Source organism: Lissotriton vulgaris, chromosome 1_2 (assembly GCF_964263255.1).
Source record: "Lissotriton vulgaris chromosome 1_2, aLisVul1.2, whole genome shotgun sequence".
Classification (NCBI taxonomy): domain Eukaryota; kingdom Metazoa; phylum Chordata; class Amphibia; order Caudata; family Salamandridae; genus Lissotriton; species Lissotriton vulgaris.
Window position 1 is genome coordinate 19649752 of NC_141686.1, and position 19049 is coordinate 19668800.

General features: G+C 40.8%; 1 protein-coding gene across 2 annotated transcripts in view; it reads left to right on the top strand.

The window, feature by feature from the left end:
- Nucleotides 1-19049, top strand: part of FBLN1 (fibulin 1) — a 911174-nt gene that overhangs the window by 167481 nt on the left and 724644 nt on the right. For both annotated transcript variants that reach the window (XM_086952749.1, XM_086952748.1), the window contains exon 4: nucleotides 10524-10689. In XM_086952749.1, coding sequence (XP_086808875.1) covers nucleotides 10524-10689 — 166 coding nt within the window. The remainder of the gene's footprint in view (nucleotides 1-10523; nucleotides 10690-19049) is intronic.

Below are 19049 nucleotides of genomic sequence, written 5' to 3' on the forward strand. Positions count from 1 at the left end.
ATCAACAGGACTGCAGTAGGCACAATGCAACAAATAAGACACAATCAATAATATAGATATGACAAACATGCATTGAAATGTATTCTGATCCTCCTGTGGAAATAATAAATACTTGTCTCTTTTTGTATATAGCGTTACAGGAAGGTCGTCTTAGGGTACTCATATATAAGTATATGCTTAGTCCTGGAGAATATATGGATATATATAAACAGGTTCACCTTTCAATGCTTATTTACTCAGGACATAATGCAGTATTCTCTTAGGCGTATTGTTACCTGAGGACCATAACGAAGACTCATACCATGGCACCCCATGCAATAAAAAGCCACAAAATACAGAATCAGGACTCAATAATATGAAGCACCTTCTCTTTTGACCATAGAAGAGAACAATCACAAAATCTTGTGATAGAGGAATTATCTTCTGAATAATCGTTCAACCACTCTTGTTGTTTTCACAAGAACGGTAAAATAGGACCACGCCGTAACAACGTTATGGTCCCAACAAACTCCGTTATGAAATCATGAATAAGGAATGCCCAGGAGATAACGAATACTCTCTTAGGCTACACGGGCACAGAAATGCTCAAGAAACAAACAGAAGACAAACACAACAAATGCTCCGAACGAGCTGATTGAACGTGGAACAAGGGCAGTGAAAGCCCAACACCATATAAACCGGCCAGATGAAATACACCGGTAACAAGAAAGTACTGGCTGCATACAATTCTCTAGAAATACCGTCAGCGCCGATAGAAGCACGACGAGCCCGCAGAGACGGCACCACCATGACCCGGCCGGAACAGGAACCCCGGAAGCGGAAGAACGCAAAGCGCTCATATCACCATAGAGACGGGCTAAATAGGATGACTTGTGCTGACGATTGCGTGGTGTTTAGCGCATGCGCCCTGATGGAACATTTCCGTATCTCCAGCCAACTCGAGGGAGCCGTTTTGCCATGTACTCTCTACGCGGCAGGCACGACACACCCGGCGCAGCCAAAGACTTTAATACAACACCTTTAGATAAGGGTTTTATTTTACAAAATGCAAGGACTCTCTCTCTTAGAATAAGGCTTGGGGTCTTATTTTACACAATGCACTTTAACAGAAATGCCTTCCCAGATGTCAAATGCACAAGGCTTTCCCGGATGTCAAATGCACAAGATTCAAATACACAAAGAGATATATATATATATATATATATATGTTTATGTGATCAAGGCTTTGTGCCGAAACGTTATGGCGACAGCTGAATAAAGATTGAACAGCATCCAAAAGAAATTGGTCCGTGTCTGTGTCCGCAGGCGTAGTCGTGGGTGAACAAGTGCACGAGGAGACGGAGGTTGCTTCATATATATGTTTATATGCACGCAATAATAGCACACTTGGTAAATATAGTGCATGAATAATACTGATGAATAAACAAGCAGCAAATAATATGAGATAAGGCTCAAGCAAGTATACTGGACATCCTGCATACGATCAGAAAGATATATACACTGAATAGATGAAATGAGAACTTTAGAGGTGCTCCTTGACTTACTCACACATCACAAAGAAAGCACACTCACTCACACATCACAATTATAACAAATCAAATGATCAAAGCCACTGGCGCACATCACAATGACAATAATCAAAACTCAATACATCACCTGGTGCAAACACTGTGTCTCAGACTGGGGAAGTAAAACAGCCATGATTTAGAGCCTCAGCAACCAGGGTTCCACTCAGAGGTAGACGCGTCCGCCCCCACTCAGTTTCCAAACTCCCGGTTTCCAAGTCAGCAATCCTCAGATTTAAGCACACTAGAAGTTTCGAGAAAGATCTACCCCCGGGTCAGAGGCATCTTACCTGAACTGGCCAGGTTCCAAGCAAGCATTCCCACAGCAGGAAGGAGTTCTCACGTCCCCTTCTCCAAATCTAACGTGTTCTAGCCTTTACCTTGACAAAGCTCACAAAGCCTTTCAGAATACATAAACAATCCCTCACAAAAACAGAAAGACCTTGAACGTGAATAAAACAAGCAACTCACAAGTGCGGCTGTGCAGGCAGAAAAGCTGAAACAAGGCAAAGCCAGGAAAACCTATGTCTGGATGGTCATCCATTGCCTAATGTCTACGTGCTCATTTCATCCTTTGCTAGCCTTAAAATATTTGTGACACCTAAAGGCTCATTCCAATATAAACCTATACCTTTTGGATTAGATAGTGCTGCATCAGTATTGTGAAGGGTTACCTGCAAATTGCTAGACAACCTGTTGGGTGCTATTACCTTTCAAAATTACATCTAAATATTTAGAAAGCATCAGCAAGGACACTTATGTATGTGGTTTTTGCATGAGGTGAACCTAGCCAAAAGTCAGTGAAGTGCTATATATGAATAAATAAACAACACCACAGAGAAGGGTCCAAGGGATTTTAAAGACCTGCCCAAGTTTTGCTCCCCTAGAAACAATGACAATACCTTAAAACAAAACGGGGGTCTAATCAGAGGCCAAAGACATGCTTCTACACAGGCTAGAATATTTGTCAAATCAGTCAAAGGCACCCAATCCCATACCGCCTATAATAAAGACAAAACAGCAAAAATAAACACATGTGATTGTAAGTGAGACTCTCAAGGGTGTACACAATTAGTGGATTCCCATCAAATGTTGTGTGATGATCAATATTCTCATCTGGTCATCCAAAACAGGGGGTTGGCCCGTCTCTTGATCATTGAGACCTAATCCAATCCCCACCCGTACAAATCCAGGGGGTCAAGCCCACATTCACTGTAGAGACCAAGAGAGAAGATCCATACGTATGGGAACCAGTGCAGTGCATAAAATTATAAGGTCAAGTGGTGAGTTAAAATAGAGTGAAGAGACCCGAAAGAGGAACAAATTTTAATTGGAAATACGTCTCTTCCCCTAATTAAAAAGCTAGAACAGTGCAATACAGCAGTTATTCAACAAATATACTGCCACGAGGGCCAACATGTTTCAGCCTGGAGGGAAACAAGGTCCCAAGGCATTCGTCAGGGCCTCTGTTAATTCAAAACATTACTACTGCTGAAGTGCAAACAAATATGTGCTCAAAAAAGGATACAATTAGATCTTTTAGTCTATATTCGTACTCTTCCAGATCAATTGGTGTGTCTCACATCTATAAACCCAATACAAAACACATGTGGTATAAATCACTGTATGTCTTCAATCAAATACTTTGTGAAAAAGAATTTTTTAAAGTAGAAATGACTCACCCAGATTGACCGGGGACCAGACCTCACCTCTCCTGGACCAAACTCCGGAAGATTGAGGCCCCGCTCTATGGAAATAAAGTTCAATGTGTACGGAGTGAATGCCCAGCTACAGCCAGCCTCATTCATTCTAAATCCATACTACATGTTTTGTAACCTATTCCCATTATGAACCAACATACTAAACTGAGGACAGACCCGGACCCTGCGGTCCCTATGAAAAACACAAGTGTGTTAGGACCATCACATTTAAGTCACAACACCATCCATCACTGTGCTCAAAAGAATGTGGCTCTAAGAACATAACATACGAAGGGAATCTAACAAATTCTCCCCCTCTGAAGCCCGCTCCCAATCTTATAATACCTTCTTAACCACCCATTGTATGGTAGAAGAGGCAGGGAGAGACCAACCTTTCCGTCGTTGCCACAGTTCAGGAACCTGAGTCAGGGGGAGGCACCCAGCACTGCCATGTCAAGCTATTTGTATCAGACACAGAGGGGTGGGGTTTGCAAAAGATACCTTCAATCACAGTTATGCGATATTCCCCAAAATGCCTAGATATATTTGTCTAGTGAAGTCTCACTTTCTGTTATCCAAACATCTATAATTATTAAAAACAATTCATTATATCTCAACTTAAAGAAGTCTTAATAGTCATGCCTCCGTTTCCGCTCTCCGAACTACAGGATGACCTCACACTCATTAGACTTGTAGTTCGCTGGCTATTTGATTGAAGGCATACAGTGATTTATACCACATGTGTTTTGTATTTGGTTTATAGATGTGAGACACACCAATTGATCTGGAGGAGTACGAATATAGACTAAAAGATCTAACTGTATCCTTTTTTGAGCACATATTTGTTTGCAATTCAGCAGTAGTATTGTTTTGAAAGAACAAAGGCCCTGACGAAAGCCTTGGGACCTTGTTTCCCTCCAGGCTGAAACATGTTGGCCCTCGTGGCAGTATATTTGTTGAATAACTGCTGTCTTGCACTGTTGTAGCTTTTTAATTAGGGGAAGAGACGTATTTCCAATTAAAATTTGTTCCTCTTTCATGTCTCTTCACTCTATTTTAACTCACCACTTGACTTTATAATTTTTTGCAGTGCACTGGTTCCCATACGTATGGATCTTCTCTCTTGCTCTCTACAGTGATTGTGGGCTTGACCCCCTGGATTTGTACGGGTGGGGATTAAATTAGGTCTCAATGATCAAGAGACGGACCAACTGTTTTGGATGACCAGATAAGAATATTGATCATCACACGAAATTTGATGGGAATCCACTAATTGTGTACACCCTTGAGAGTCTCACTTACAATCACTTGTGTTTATTTTTGCTGTTTTGTCTTCATTACAGGCAGTATAGGATCAGGTGCCTTTGACTGATTTGACAAATAGTCTAGCCTGTGCAGAAGCATGTCTTTGGCTTCTGATTAGACCCCCGGTTTGGTTTAAGGTATTGTCAAGTGCAATACATGGCCTTAAGTTTCTTAAAAAATTGTCTTTAAATTAAGTTAAGTAAGTGCACATTTAGCCACAATGCAGTAGAGTATTTCCCATGGTGGAATTGAACCCAAGAACAGACTTGTGACTGACATTTTAAAATCATCAGAGCTTGATACCGAAGTGCAACGTTTTGCATTCCTTGAACTTGCTGAATTCTACTAACGGTTGTGACAGTTTTTGCAAGCAATGTAGAACTCTTAAACATCTTTGTAGTGAAAATTCACATTTTTACGAGGTTCATAGGCAAAAAACTGCTTTTATGTGTATCAACAAGTTAGTTAGTGTTCCTTGTTTGAAGCCATTAATATTTGGTGAATTTTCATGTCAGTTGATTAAAGCAATTATGGTTTGCAGGTTCTTTTGTCTTAGATAGGTGGGGGAGTGAATAACTAGTAGCTTTTGCTTCTAAAACTTTGAAGATGAGTGAAATGAATTATTCTGGGATTGGAAAAATAATTATTACAATGTTCATGGGATGCTGAGCGTTTTCGCACATTCTAGGAAGGAGGTTTGTTATCTGGATGGAACACAAAATGCTTGGCTAACGCTCTATCTCCAGAAGGGGCGGGTGTTGCGCCCAGCTGACACAGGGGTCTTCTAAGCCTGCGGTTTATATTATGAAGCCACTTTGGTGCTGTGTGTATGCCAGTGGAATGGAACTTGTGGGACGGATTGGAAGATTTCCTTCTGCAGTTGCATTTTACCTGTTTTGCAGCAGGACTCCTCCAGATCAGCTTGGTAAATCTGTTGCTCCATGGTTCCCAGCGATTATGACGGCAGTGACTTTCCAGCCGTATGGATGTCGAGGGCATGGCCAGGCATCACAATCCTCTCCAGAGGCTTTCTGTAAGCCCAATGTGCACTCTTAGTTTACATGTTTTTATGAAAGACTGAAGAAGTGTTATTTAGGAATTCATATTTCTTTAGTACTCTGATTGATAGTCCCTTCCTGACCTATTCATTATGGCTGTTCTGGTTTTTAAATATGTTCAGTTCTCAATCCAAGATGGAGAACATTTATCATATTTTGATTACTTCTTTTATCTATATGATCATGGCCAAAAGGCAGCAAAGCACTTTACATGATATTGTTTTTTTTTTAGATAAGCAGTTTAATTCAACACTTAAATGCATTGCAATGCAGCCATAGTATTTGATGGGTTCATCGCCTAATCTTTGTTACGGACTCTAGAATTACAGTAGATCATGTTAGAGGGCATTGGGCAGCCAATCACCACCCCTTCCTTATAAATCCTAGCCTAAGCCTGATCTCCAGCATTTCTCCATCCACAACCAGCTAGCTGTTGTTCTTTGAAGTTTTTCATGTCACAAGGCTTTTCCCTACAAAAGTGCATTGCAATCTTGCACCCACCGGCCCACCACATGTTGCAATAATAGTGTGCAGGCACTGTGGATTGAGGACAGCTTTGTACCTCCCTCGGGGAATCCAAGCTCAGGATCAGAAGATTTAGGTTACATCCGCCCTTGAGAGTAGGACCCTCAGAGCCAGACTGTTGAGATTAGCAGCCACAATGCAAGCATTTTCATTTAACATTGAGTTAATTCTGATTAAGAAGAATGTGCATACTGACTCTGATGTATCTGCCAGTGGATTTCTCCAGTGATGTTAATTATCCTGAACAGTGACAATGTCAGGTTGCTTTTACTAACGAAGATATTGAGAGCATGGTATGAATGAATCATTTTGTAAATGAGGCTAGTCAACTAGAGGTGAAGTGTAAATTGTATTGGAGGAAAGTACCTAAAAACACATTTCTGGCATTTAGAACTGTTCCACAGGGAGATGGAGCTCAGCGGAAATTGAGTTGTGTCTTCGGTGGTTAACTGCGAGAGGTTCTCCATGTATGTGTCATGGATTTGGGAATATTTCTTGCAGTGTGGGCGAAAGGCAGAGGAAAATGATGGAGTACATTTATGATGAGAATTGTGTAGATAAGAGAAGATATAAAGTGAGTATGCAGGTTGGATAGAGAGGTATGCTCAGAATCAGTGTATGAGGGAAGGGTTTGGCTGTTTTGTCTAAACCTATAAAGGTGATTGAGGTGTCTGGAAATGCAGGAAGGCTGGAGGATGGATGGATGTGGAAACTGGTAAGGATTTCAGATTTCATGGGGGCAGTGAATGAGTCGGAGGAATAAACAACTGAAGCAAGTACCGAAGTAGGAGTGTGTGATGTTTATTTATTTAGTGTTTTATAGAGCGCGAACTTGACCCGTTAGGGTATCAGAGCGCTTTACAAGGGTCATAGAGTTATACAAGGTTAAGCATCACATAATATTCACACAGTTCAGTAAATATGATGGATAGAGGACAAGTATGCACAGAATATATTTACAATTACACAAAAACAGGGCGCCAGTTATCTTGGGGAAAAACAAGGTGGTCAGGAGGGAGGCCAAAGCCAGACGTTAGCCAGGGTCTCAAAAGTTAAACAAGGAATTTACCCATAAGCTAGGTTTTGGCTTCCTTCTTGGAGCGTGCCAGCGAAGGTATTCTTATAATGGCGGGTGGGAGAGAGTTCCATATTCTTTGCTACCCCGGAGAAGGCTGGGTTGTATTTATTTTTTCTTCTGAAAACGTGCAGGTTGGAGGAGGAGATCGCTAGCGGACCAGGAGATTATGCTTCCTCCAGAAATCACAAGTTTCTGTGCAAGATATGCCGGGGAGTTTGCGGATAGCGCCTTGTGCGTGATGCATGCCAGTTTCAGCTGTTTCCTGGCCTCGAGAGGAAGCCAGTTCAGAGCTTTCAGGTGTGGAGTAATGTGGTCAAACTTCCTTGTGCCAGTAAGTAGTCTGGCGACCGCGTTGAGGCAGGCTTTCAAATGTGCCAGGGAGGTCAAGGGTAACCCAGAGAGAGTGGAACAGCCATATTCCAGTCTAGAGATGACAAATGCTTCGACTGCTATTTTTAGGTCAGGAGCGTCAGTGAAGGGTTTCAGTTTCCTTAGGTAGCTCAGGTGGAACCTGGCTGATTTGGCAATCTAGTTGGGGATCTTGAATGTTTAGATTGCAGTCCAGGGTTACTCCCAGAGATTTGGCTGATTCTACGATGGTCGGTGGGCAGTTAAAGGCTGTGATGGACTTTAGCCAAAGCTGAACCTCAGTATTGATTTTTGTAGGGGAGATTAAGAGAAATTCAGTTTTCCTCTGCGTTCAGTTTAAGATGATTGGAGGCAAGCCATTGGACAGACAGTTTCAGGGCCTCATTCAGGGAGAGGATCTCCTCGAGAGAAGAAACTTTGATGTAGGTCTGGGTATCGTCCGCATACATATGTTAGGAGATATTTGCAGTGCGTAGAACATCGGTAAGCGGTTCTAGATAAAGGTTGAAGAGGGTGGGGATAGGGTTGATCCGTGAGGGACTCCGACCGTGACCGGAGAGGGAGCAGACAGGTTACCGTTAATTAGGAATATCTGTGATAGATCTAGGAGGATTAGGAGACCGGTTTAGAGTTGGTCTCGGGTTTGGAGGGCATCATCAACGATGTTGAGCATGGTGGCTTCAGTGCTGTGCCCAGGTCTGAACCAGGATTGGAAGTCATCTAGTAGGTGGAAGTTGTTGATGTGTTGACTTAGCTGTTGTTGCACACACTTCTCCAACACTTTGGCTAAGAGAGGGATGTTGGAGATAGGCCTGAAGTTATTGGGAGAGGCTGGATCCAGCAAAGGTTTTTTTCAAAATGGGGAGGACTTGGCCAGCTTTCAAAGAATCAGGAATCGATCCCTGTCGGAGAGAGGCGTTAGTTATTGCAGTCCAGCTAGGAATGATTGATTGGGCAACGGCAGCTAGGCAGTTGGAGGGGAGCGGGTCAATAAAATGGTTATTAGGATTTAAGGTGGATAGGATTTTTGAGATGGAGTCTTCTTCATAGAATTTGAAGTCGGACCAGTGTGCTTGATTTTTAGGTGAAGCCATGGTAGGTGGCGTGGAAGGAGGAGGTAGGTCAGTAAAGGGTTGGGAGTAAGTAGCAAAACTGAGTTATTTTCCTAAGGCTGTGTTTTTGTCAGTGAAGTAAGAGGAGAATTCCTCAGAAGAGATTAGAGACTTGGGGGTATTTTTCGAAGTTTTGGCCGGTTTATTGGATTGGTGTTTGACCAGTTCGAAGAGTTTGTGGGGCCTGCTCTTGGTGTTCCCCAGTTCGAATCTGAAGAATTCTTTTTTTTGAGTTGAGGATGTTCTTGTTCTAGGCATTTCTGGCCTGGCGAAGTAGTTTTAGAAGAGCGGCAGAGGGGTGTTGTCTCCAGATTCTTTCTCCTTGCCGGAGGGATCTCCTTTCATTGTTGAGGGAGCCAGAGAACCAGGGGTTTCTGTCTTTAATTTGGGTTCTTTTTAGTTTTAGTGGGGCTAGATCATCCAAAATGTTCAATATAGTCGTAGAATAGTGATCATTGAGGTCACTAACAGTAGTGGTAAACGGGGGGGGGAGGTCTAATTTGCCTCTAGTAGCTTGACTGTTGATTCCTTAGAGATGATCCAGTCATGAGTGGCCCCTTTTGAGTTAGTTGGGAGTGAGTAGGCTTGGGTCAGGGTTTGATTGGCAAGGGGGTTTTTGATGGCATTGACATGAGGATCCTTGGGGTCGTTCCAGTATAGGTTAAAATCACCAAGGAAAATATCATTAGCGTTGGAGGAATTTTTAGCTGTGATGATTTCCATGAGGTGGTCAGTGAAGGAATTGTTTTTCCCTGGGGGTGGTAGAAGATGTGTAGGTTACACAGATGGGTGGAGTTGCTGCAAATGGAGAGGGCGAGGTATTCGCAGGAGTCAGTGGTATACGCCAAGAGCTCTGTGACAAGGAGGTTGGAGCGGTAGATGCAGGCGATGCCTCCTCCTTTCTTATTGGATTGCCTGTCCAGCCTTGTAATGTTATAGAATGGAGGGACTAAAAGGTCGAGGCATGGAGATGAGTATACATTAAGCCATGATTCACTGAGAATCACTAAATCAAAATGATTGTTAAGAATGAGATCATCAATATCTGCAGCGTGCTTGACTGCAGATATGCAGTTACTTAAGAGACCGGATAAAGAGGGGTCGGAGGGAGTGTCGGAAGTTGGGGCGGGCAGGTGTACAGGTGCTAGATTGCTTTTAACCACATTTCTATTATGAAGGGTATCTGGTCTAGACTTGTGCAGAGTGACTGCATTTGGAAAGTGCCTCGTTGGATTGTGTGAGTAATGCCCTGTCTCAGCAACTTCTAGTTGCTCACATTACTTCTTTACAGATTTATGGTGAGGAATTTAGGATTGAGTTGGAAACTCAGATGTCTGCCGAAAAAGTAAAAAAGTGGTGTTGTGGGACAATAACTTGCTCTGACAAGTTTCAGTTGTGTAATTATGTGTGTGAGTTAGGGAGTCTGTTGAATTTTATAAAGCTAGAGTGGGATGGGAACGTGGATAGTAGGCTTGATAGAAAATGAGGAATTTAATATATGGCATGTCATACTAAAATCTTTATGGAAGTTCAAGGAGATTGGTTGGTGGGGACAGTGAATATAAAGTGTCATCTAGTTGCACTCAGAATTCAGAGTCTTGTGTTCACATCATAACAACACTGTCTCCTGATAACCCTAATGTTACATTTTGAGCATTTTGAGAGTTCTTTAGACTTTCTGTATGTTTCCAGAATAGCACATACTGTTATTTTGTTAAGCTAGAACATTTTTTTGAAATAAAAGCAGTATTTCCTTGTACAGACACCTGCTGCTTATTTTTCAAATGTTATTTATTTTCTTTTTGTTACAGAAATGTTGTAGTTGTTGCCTGCTGGGAAAAAATGCACAAATTCAAGGACAGAGCTGTGAGCAGAACCTTTTGCTGGGATACCAGTGTGGGCAAGTTTTCAGAGCGTGCTGTACAAAGGGTCACGAGGTGACTGAGAGTGAGGACAAGGGTGCAGGACACGACGGAGGTAATCAATTGCAGACTCTGAGACGATGTTAAGAAATGATATAATTTTGAATATATCTCCTGCGTGCTATTGCACACCTACTGTTTAAAAGGATTTGTAGTGGCTGTCATGAGATCAGGGAAAAAGCCAAAGGTCCTCTGAAAGGGGTATCTCCAGACTACTCAAGGATGCTATTGCCCTAACTCGTATCATACTACAATTGTTTATCTCTCCCTAGAATCTCTCCTGCTTAACACACCACTGTTTTTCCACGCGTAAAGCAGCAGGGCCATCCTTACCTTGTAACTGTTATTCCATACGCCAGGCCCGTAGCCAGAACAATATTTTTAGGGGACACGGCTCTCAGCTATGATCATACATTAAAGTTGTGAACTTTAGGTGCATTTGTTTCCAAATAGTTGTGGGGAAAAAGGTGCAGTATGAAAGGGTTTAAAGCTTTTTGATGTTTTGTTTTATTAGTGGCTGCTTGTACACTAAATACTGACGCTCTGAGTATTGAGGCAGAAGACTATTGAGGACAGAATATCGAAAGATAAGTGCTCATAGGGAAGTATAGATTCCTAACTCCACACACACATATATATATATATATATATATATATATATATATATATATATATATATATATATATATATATATATATATATATATATATTCACCCGCACAAAATACGCAGCACTCCTTTTGGCTTCATAAAGATGACATTTATTGCAAATGCAAGCTCCTACGCGTTTCGAACTCTGTTCTTGTTCACCGTGAACAAGAGCAGAGTTCGAAACGCGTAGGAGCTTGCATTTGCAATAAAAAATGCCAAAAGGAGTCTTGCGTATTTTGTGCGGGTGAATTCTAAGCGAGACCCTGTCCTGGTCTCACTGCATGCAGCAACTGGAAGGTGCCTCTCTCTAAATAGGACATTGTGCATATATATATATATATATATATATATATATATATATATATATATATATATATTCCATTGCCGGTTCCTTTTGCCACTCAGACAGCGCTCAAAACGGGTGCGGCGCCCTGCAGCTGAACCACGCTGCTAATCCATTCTCCACAGCTCCCTCGCGAAGGAAACAAATGGGTCGCACCCCACGGGTTATATTTTGCAATTTTTTTATTTTCTCATTACATTCCACAGGCAGATGTTACGATCTACGCGTTTCGGTATTTCAAATACCTTGCTCACGATCAACCGTTCACTTGACTCCCCCTCCATGATATACTTGCATTACATTGTATTCATTACATCACTTCCTGTTAGGGGTTTGTCAGTGCCTCTTAGCTTTATGGGACATGTAGTTTTTTACCAAAATGTTAACCTTACTCCTTATTTGCCCAATTTTTGCAAATTTCACATCACATTGATTATGATTTGAGATATTCTGACACACTAGTGATGCTAGGATCCCTCTAGTGGGATTGATTAATAGTATTTCATATCATGTTTGATTTGATGACTAATTTACCTCCGTTAGTACATAAGCAGTTGCAATATTTACTACTGATATTTTCCCTCTAGTGGGATGACATTACGTGTTTGATTTAATAGTCTTAATTCAGAAACAGTGACTTAGGTATCTTTGATTGCTAAGAATTAGACTCTTATTGCCCCTTAATGAGACTACCTTCTAGTCACCAAAGTTTCACCATTTTGCTTTTTTCAGGTTCATATCATAGTATTAGAGTCCCGCTTATGAAATTCAAACATTAGTAACATTTCCATTCTCATCATTATACTTTTTTGCGTGTCATACCCAGTCATGATGCTGTGAGTATATATTGGGCAACAAACAATTTATCGAAGCGAAACTCTCACAAATGTATGTATAACTCTTCCGACTGATTCAACCCATAGGGCGTTAAGGTTCGTAGGTTTAGGATATGGCGGGATTCCTTTTGTCTCAAGAGCCTTTCTCTGTCTCCCCCTCTTTCTTTCTTGGGGACACTTTCCAGACCAAAGAATTTTAATTGGCTCCAGTCACTTCGATGATACAGTTCCATGTGTTTAGCTATTGCATTAGCCTTGTCTTTATGGATGGTAGCACGAACGTGTTCAAGGATGCGTTTTTTCAGTTCGCACACTGTGCTGCCCACATACCTCATGGGGCATGGGCACTCGACGACATAAACAACATGTGTTGTTTTACACGTGATCAGTTCCTTTATCTCCCAGTTTTTTTTGTTTGACATTTGTACTTGTTTAGTCGGTTTGGCAATCTGACACACCTTGCAGGCATAGCATTTCACAAACCCCTTTGTTTTTAGCCACTCATCCTTTTTTGTTTTCTTAAAATGGCTATGAATCAGATGATCCTTGAGGTTCTTTGCCATTCTGTAGGTGATCGTTGGATGTGTTCCCACAATGACTTTCACTGTTTCATCCAATTGAAGAATTTTCCAGTTGCGTTTGAGAATGTTAGCAATTCTTTTGCTTTCATTTGAATAGTTCATTATCATGCGTATAGGTTCTGATTCCTCTGTTAGTTTTTTGGATTTTCTCTGAAGACATTCCTCTCTGCTTTTTTGATCTGTTCTTTCCCAGCATTTTTTCACTATGCCATTGTTATATTTGCGTTTTTTGAATCTCTCCGAGGTTGCAGTGCTATGTTTTTCCTACTCATCATTTTCGCTGCAAATCCTTCGGGTTCTCAAATTCCCCGTAAGGGATACTGCTGATCAGGGATTGCTGGTGGAAGCTGGTTGCTTCTAATGTAGAGTTGGTGGCAGTACATTTACGATGCAATGTTGTATGTATTTGATGTTCTCGTATGTAGATCTCTGTGTCCAGAAATACAATCCTCTCATTGCTTATTTCATAGCTAAACTTGAGGTTTGGTATGCTGTTGTTCATGATGTCGAAGTATTTCTGGAATTCTTCTTTGCTGCCGTCCCAAATGATGAGTAAATCATCTATATATCGAGTCCAGCTTATTACTTTATTCAGTGCTGTTTCATTGCTGTTACTCCAAGCGATTTCCTTCTCCCACCATCCCATCGCTAGGCAGGCATAGCTGGGACTGAAGGAAAATCCCATGGACGTCATCTCCCTCTATACCAACATAGGGAATGACATGGGTCTAACAGCGTGCAACTACTTCCTAAAGGAAAGGAAAATGGAATTTGCAAACCACAACCAAATGATCTTGGACATGATCCAGATCTGCTTGACGAGAAACATCTTCATGTTCGGGGATGAACTATACTCCCAAAACAGCGGGACGGCGATGGGATTTTCCTTCAGTCCCAGCTATGCCTGCCTAGCGATGGGATGGTGGGAGAAGGAAATCGCTTGGAGTAACAGCAATAAAACAGCACTGAATAAAGTAATAAGCTGGACTCGATATATAGATGATTTACTCATCATTTGGGACGGCAGCAAAGAAGAATTCCAGAAATACTTCGACATCATGAACAACAGCATACCAAACCTCAAGTTTAGCTATGAAATAAGCAATGAGAGGATTGTATTTCTGGACACAGAGATCTACATACGAGAACATCAAATACATACAACATTGCATCGTAAATGTACTGCCACCAACTCTACATTAGAAGCAACCAGCTTCCACCAGCAATCCCTGATCAGCAGTATCCCTTACGGGGAATTTCTGAGAACCCGAAGGATTTGCAGCGAAAATGATGAGTAGGAAAAACATAGCACTGCAACCTCGGAGAGATTCAAAAAACGCAAATATAACAATGGCATAGTGAAAAAATGCTGGGAAAGAACAGATCAAAAAAGCAGAGAGGAATGTCTTCAGAGAAAATCCAAAAAACTAACAGAGGAATCAGAACCTATACGCATGATAATGAACTATTCAAATGAAAGCAAAATAATTGCTAACATTCTCAAACGCAATTGGAAATTTCTTCAATTGGATGAAACAGTGAAAGACATTGTGGGAACACATCCAACGATCACCTACAGAAGGGCAAAGAACCTCAAGGATCATCTGATTCATAGCCATTTTAAGAAAACAAAAAAGGATGAGTGGCTAAAAACAACGGGGTTTGTGAAATGCTATGCCTGCAAGGTGTGTCAGATTGCCAAACCGACTAAACAAGTACAAATGTCAAACAAAAAAAACTGGGAGATAAAGGAACTGATCACGTGTAAAACAACACATGTTGTTTATGTCGTCGAGTGCCCATGCCCCATGAGGTATGTGGGCAGCACAGTGTGCGAACTGAAAAAACGCATCCTTGAACACGTTCGTGCTACCATCCATAAAGACAAGGCTAATGCAATAGCTAAACACATGGAACTGTATCATCGAAGTGACTGGAGCCAATTAAAATTCTTTGGTCTGGAAAGTGTCCCCAAGAAAGAAAGAGGGGGAGACAGAGAAAGGCTCTTGAGACAAAAGGAATCCCGCCATATCCTAAACCTACGAACCTTAACGCCGTATGGGTTGAATCAGTCGGAAGAGTTATACATACATTTGTGAGAGTTTCGCTTCGATAAATTGTTTGTTGCCCAATGTATACTCACAGCATCATGACTGGGTATGACACGCGAAAAAGTATAATGATGCGAATGGAAATGTTACTAATGTTTGAATTTCATAAGCGGGACTCTAATACTATGATATGAACCTGAAAAAAGCAAAATGGTGAAACTTTGGTGACTAGAAGGTAGTCTCATTAAGGGGCAATAAGAGTCTAATTCTTAGCAATCAAAGATACCTAAGTCACTGTTTCTGAATTAAGACTATTAAATCAAACACGTAATGTCATCCCACTAGAGGGAAAATATCAGTAGTAAATATTGCAACTGCTTATGTACTAACGGAGGTAAATTAGTCATCAAATCAAACATGATATGAAATACTATTAATCAATCCCACTAGAGGGATCCTAGCATCACTAGTGTGTCAGAATATCTCAAATCATAATCAATGTGATGTGAAATTTGCAAAAATTGGGCAAATAAGGAGTAAGGTTAACATTTTGGTAAAAAACTACATGTCCCATAAAGCTAAGAGGCACTGACAAACCCCTAACAGGAAGTGATGTAATGAATACAATGTAATGCAAGTATATCATGGAGGGGGAGTCAAGTGAACGGTTGATCGTGAGCAAGGTATTTGAAATACCGAAACGCGTAGATCGTAACATCTGCCTGTGGAATGTAATGAGAAAATAAAAAAATTGCAAAATATAACCCGTGGAGTGCGACCCATTTGTTTCCTTCGCGAGGGAGCTGTGGAGAATATATATATATATATATATATATATATATATATATATATATTATAAAGATGAGTTTCCAGTCCCATTAACCTTCCGCTGAAAACATCCAGGCACTCACGAGCATAGATTCATAGGCTTGTTTATTTAAGCATTCCATCAACGCGTTTCGGGAGTCAGGCTCCCTTGATCACGATGTTTTTGCGTTGTCAGAGCCTATATATATAAATCTAATATATAATTTCAACCTCTCTCCATACTCTTGGAGAAGGACTGCACTCCAAACAAGGCTTCAACTTCAATTTTATTAGTGCAAGTGCACGGAACACAGCATGCCTCCCCAACGCGTTTCGGTAACAATTAACCTTGATCACGGGTACTATCGGCAAATAGGACCAACACGTGAATTTTTATATCCTGTGATGACTCCCCGACCTGCACTAGTAAAATTGAATTTGAAGCCTTGTTTGGAGTGCAGTCTTTCTCCGAGAGTGGGAGTATGGCAGTAGGATGAAATATTGGTGGCTTGCCCAAAGCAGTACAGGAACTGCACCAATATGCAAAAATGAGCTGTCTAAACTGCCCACGTGGATCATGGGCAGAGGTCGCTCTCACAGATTTCTGCATTCTTGGGGGCCCGTTCAGCTATTCGGAAGGATGAGGACACGGGAGAACAGGCGTTGTTTGTTTATTTGTACCATAGCAATCCATTAAGGATTTAATTAAACTATTGATACCATAATGCATTGCTCATTTGAGGAACTCATTGGAGAGTCATCACAGGATATTCAAACTCACCTATTGGTCCGATTTGCTGATGGTACCCATGATCAAGGTTAATTGTTACCGAAATGTGTTGGGGAGGCACTCTGTGTTCTGTGCACTTGCACTATTAAAATTGAAGTTGAAACCTTGTTTGGCAATACAGAGAGGTTGAAATAAATATATATGTGTGTGTGTGTGTGGAGTAAAGTATAGAAAATCTCTACTTACTTACCCGTCGATACTTTGGATGCGATTTCAGTCCTCAATATTGTATGCCATTGATATTCTGGTTTCAATATTTAGGGTGCACACCATGTTGATCTATGTGAAGGAATACATTACATTTTTTAAGTTATGTATTGAAACACACACAGTCAACTTTACACAATCCAACTTCACACCCCTCTACTTTAAATCCCATTTAAGTGATATAATTTAAAGTGGTACAGTCAGCCGACTCGCAACTTTGGGAATTTTGTAAACTGTTCAAGCGTTGTGTAATACAAAGCTTATGAAGAAATTTTTGTTAAAAAATAAATTAATAAAAGCAAGCTGACCTCCGCTCAGAATGTTCTCTCCCATACCTCTTACCTGTGGTGGAGGATATTCAGTCTTCACACAACATTTTTTTCACTAAAGGACGTCCTACCCGGAACATGGTGCCTCAGGAAATCAACACACCAGGAAGGCCGTAAGAGATAAACCTTACATCAATTAAATTTAAGAAACATAACCTTCTTTATAAAGTGTGGAGTTTTCTTTACCATATAATTTCTATAAGTCTCAAGTTAACTTCCCATTAATTTAAAATAACTTTACAGAGAGCTTGGAGCACATCCGTCATGGACATTTTTGGAAATTAGTGGCTGACCATGTGTTTTAAACATTTAGGGCTACTATGGTGAAAACTAAGTAGAATTTAAATATCATTTCACAGGGCAAGTTGTTAGTTTACTATAGAGGTGTGACAATGCATGGAAATGAGCAGGCTTTGAATTTGGCATTGGATACACCCCTCATAGTTACAGGCATGTTGTGAAAAACGTGATGTACAAAAGGAGACCTTCGTTAGACATTGGCCATTAAGACAGGCAAGCATGGTAAAGGACAGGTGATTGTGTAAGCCTTGGATGGGTCAATTTGAGTCCTGTGGCCTGGCTGAGGACACTTGTTCTTCTCCAGTTAGAGAAGCCATAGATGGGTTGGGCAGTATTGAAGAATAATTACCTTGAATTCTTCTCAAACAATCCTTAAGTTTGCACCAGTTCTCATGTGGGAGCCCTGATTTGTTCACACGCTCTCCCATCATACTAATGGCCAGACTCCGGATTAAATCCAATACTACTCATGCAGTTTCTTCTCTTTGGCTATAATTAAATATGCTCATGTTCCCAAATTATTTTTTGACTTCGAGCGAGCAAGATTTTCTACCGGATGCTCTGATAATTGTTTTGTCTGTTCAGATGATGACCATATTAATTTAGTCTTGTCGAAACGCCTTTGACGCTTATCCTTAGCATACATCGAAAAGGAAGCATTTATTGCCACTTCAGTTTTTTCATATCGTAGGACCCGTTGTTATGCTAATTCATCTGCCTCTGCCATTGTCTTATTGTTTACTCTGTCAATTGTGTTCTTTTTCAATGTCTGTTGTGTAACAGTATGAGCACCGCTTGTTCGTTGTTTTATTGTCCTTTTATATCATTGTCTTAGTAAAATATGTTTTTGCAGTATATATTGTTTGATTGTGTATGGGTATCCTTTTCAAATTGTTTACATTTTCTCTTTTTTATAATTCATTTTTTGATGTATTATTAGGTTTGCTTCATTCATATTTTCTTCAATATCAGTTATATTTGCTTTTTGTGCAATTTTGAGCTTGAACCATTGTTAGTACTCTAAGAGAGACGGGCAGACAGCAGCATGGCCTCTAAGGTTCTGAATGGTAGTTTCAAGTTTTGTATCTAGGGTACTGCTCTGTGATAAGCATTGACCATGACAATGCTTGCTTGGTACCTCCCATTTGGATGCCACTGAGTCCCTCACTTCCAGAATTATGGACATCCTCCTCTCTTTCACATGCAGTAGACTCCTTGATTGAATCCTCAAGGTGGCACCCTCTACGTGCTTAACATTGGTTGGACAAGCATGCACTTTTCTGAATGACAAATGTAGAAAGCATGGAAGTCTGCCATGTGTACTAGAAATAGAAAATATGTACATGTAAAGGAACTTTACATCTTTACTACAGGTGCAGATTAAAGTCCAGCTAAATGTTATGAAATAGTTTAGAAACTGCCATATTTAAATGTACAATAGAAAGACCAATCACCTCCATAAAAGAACCTCTTTTTCTCTGCAAATAGGGTTTGCTTCCAGCGACTATACCAGCAAATGT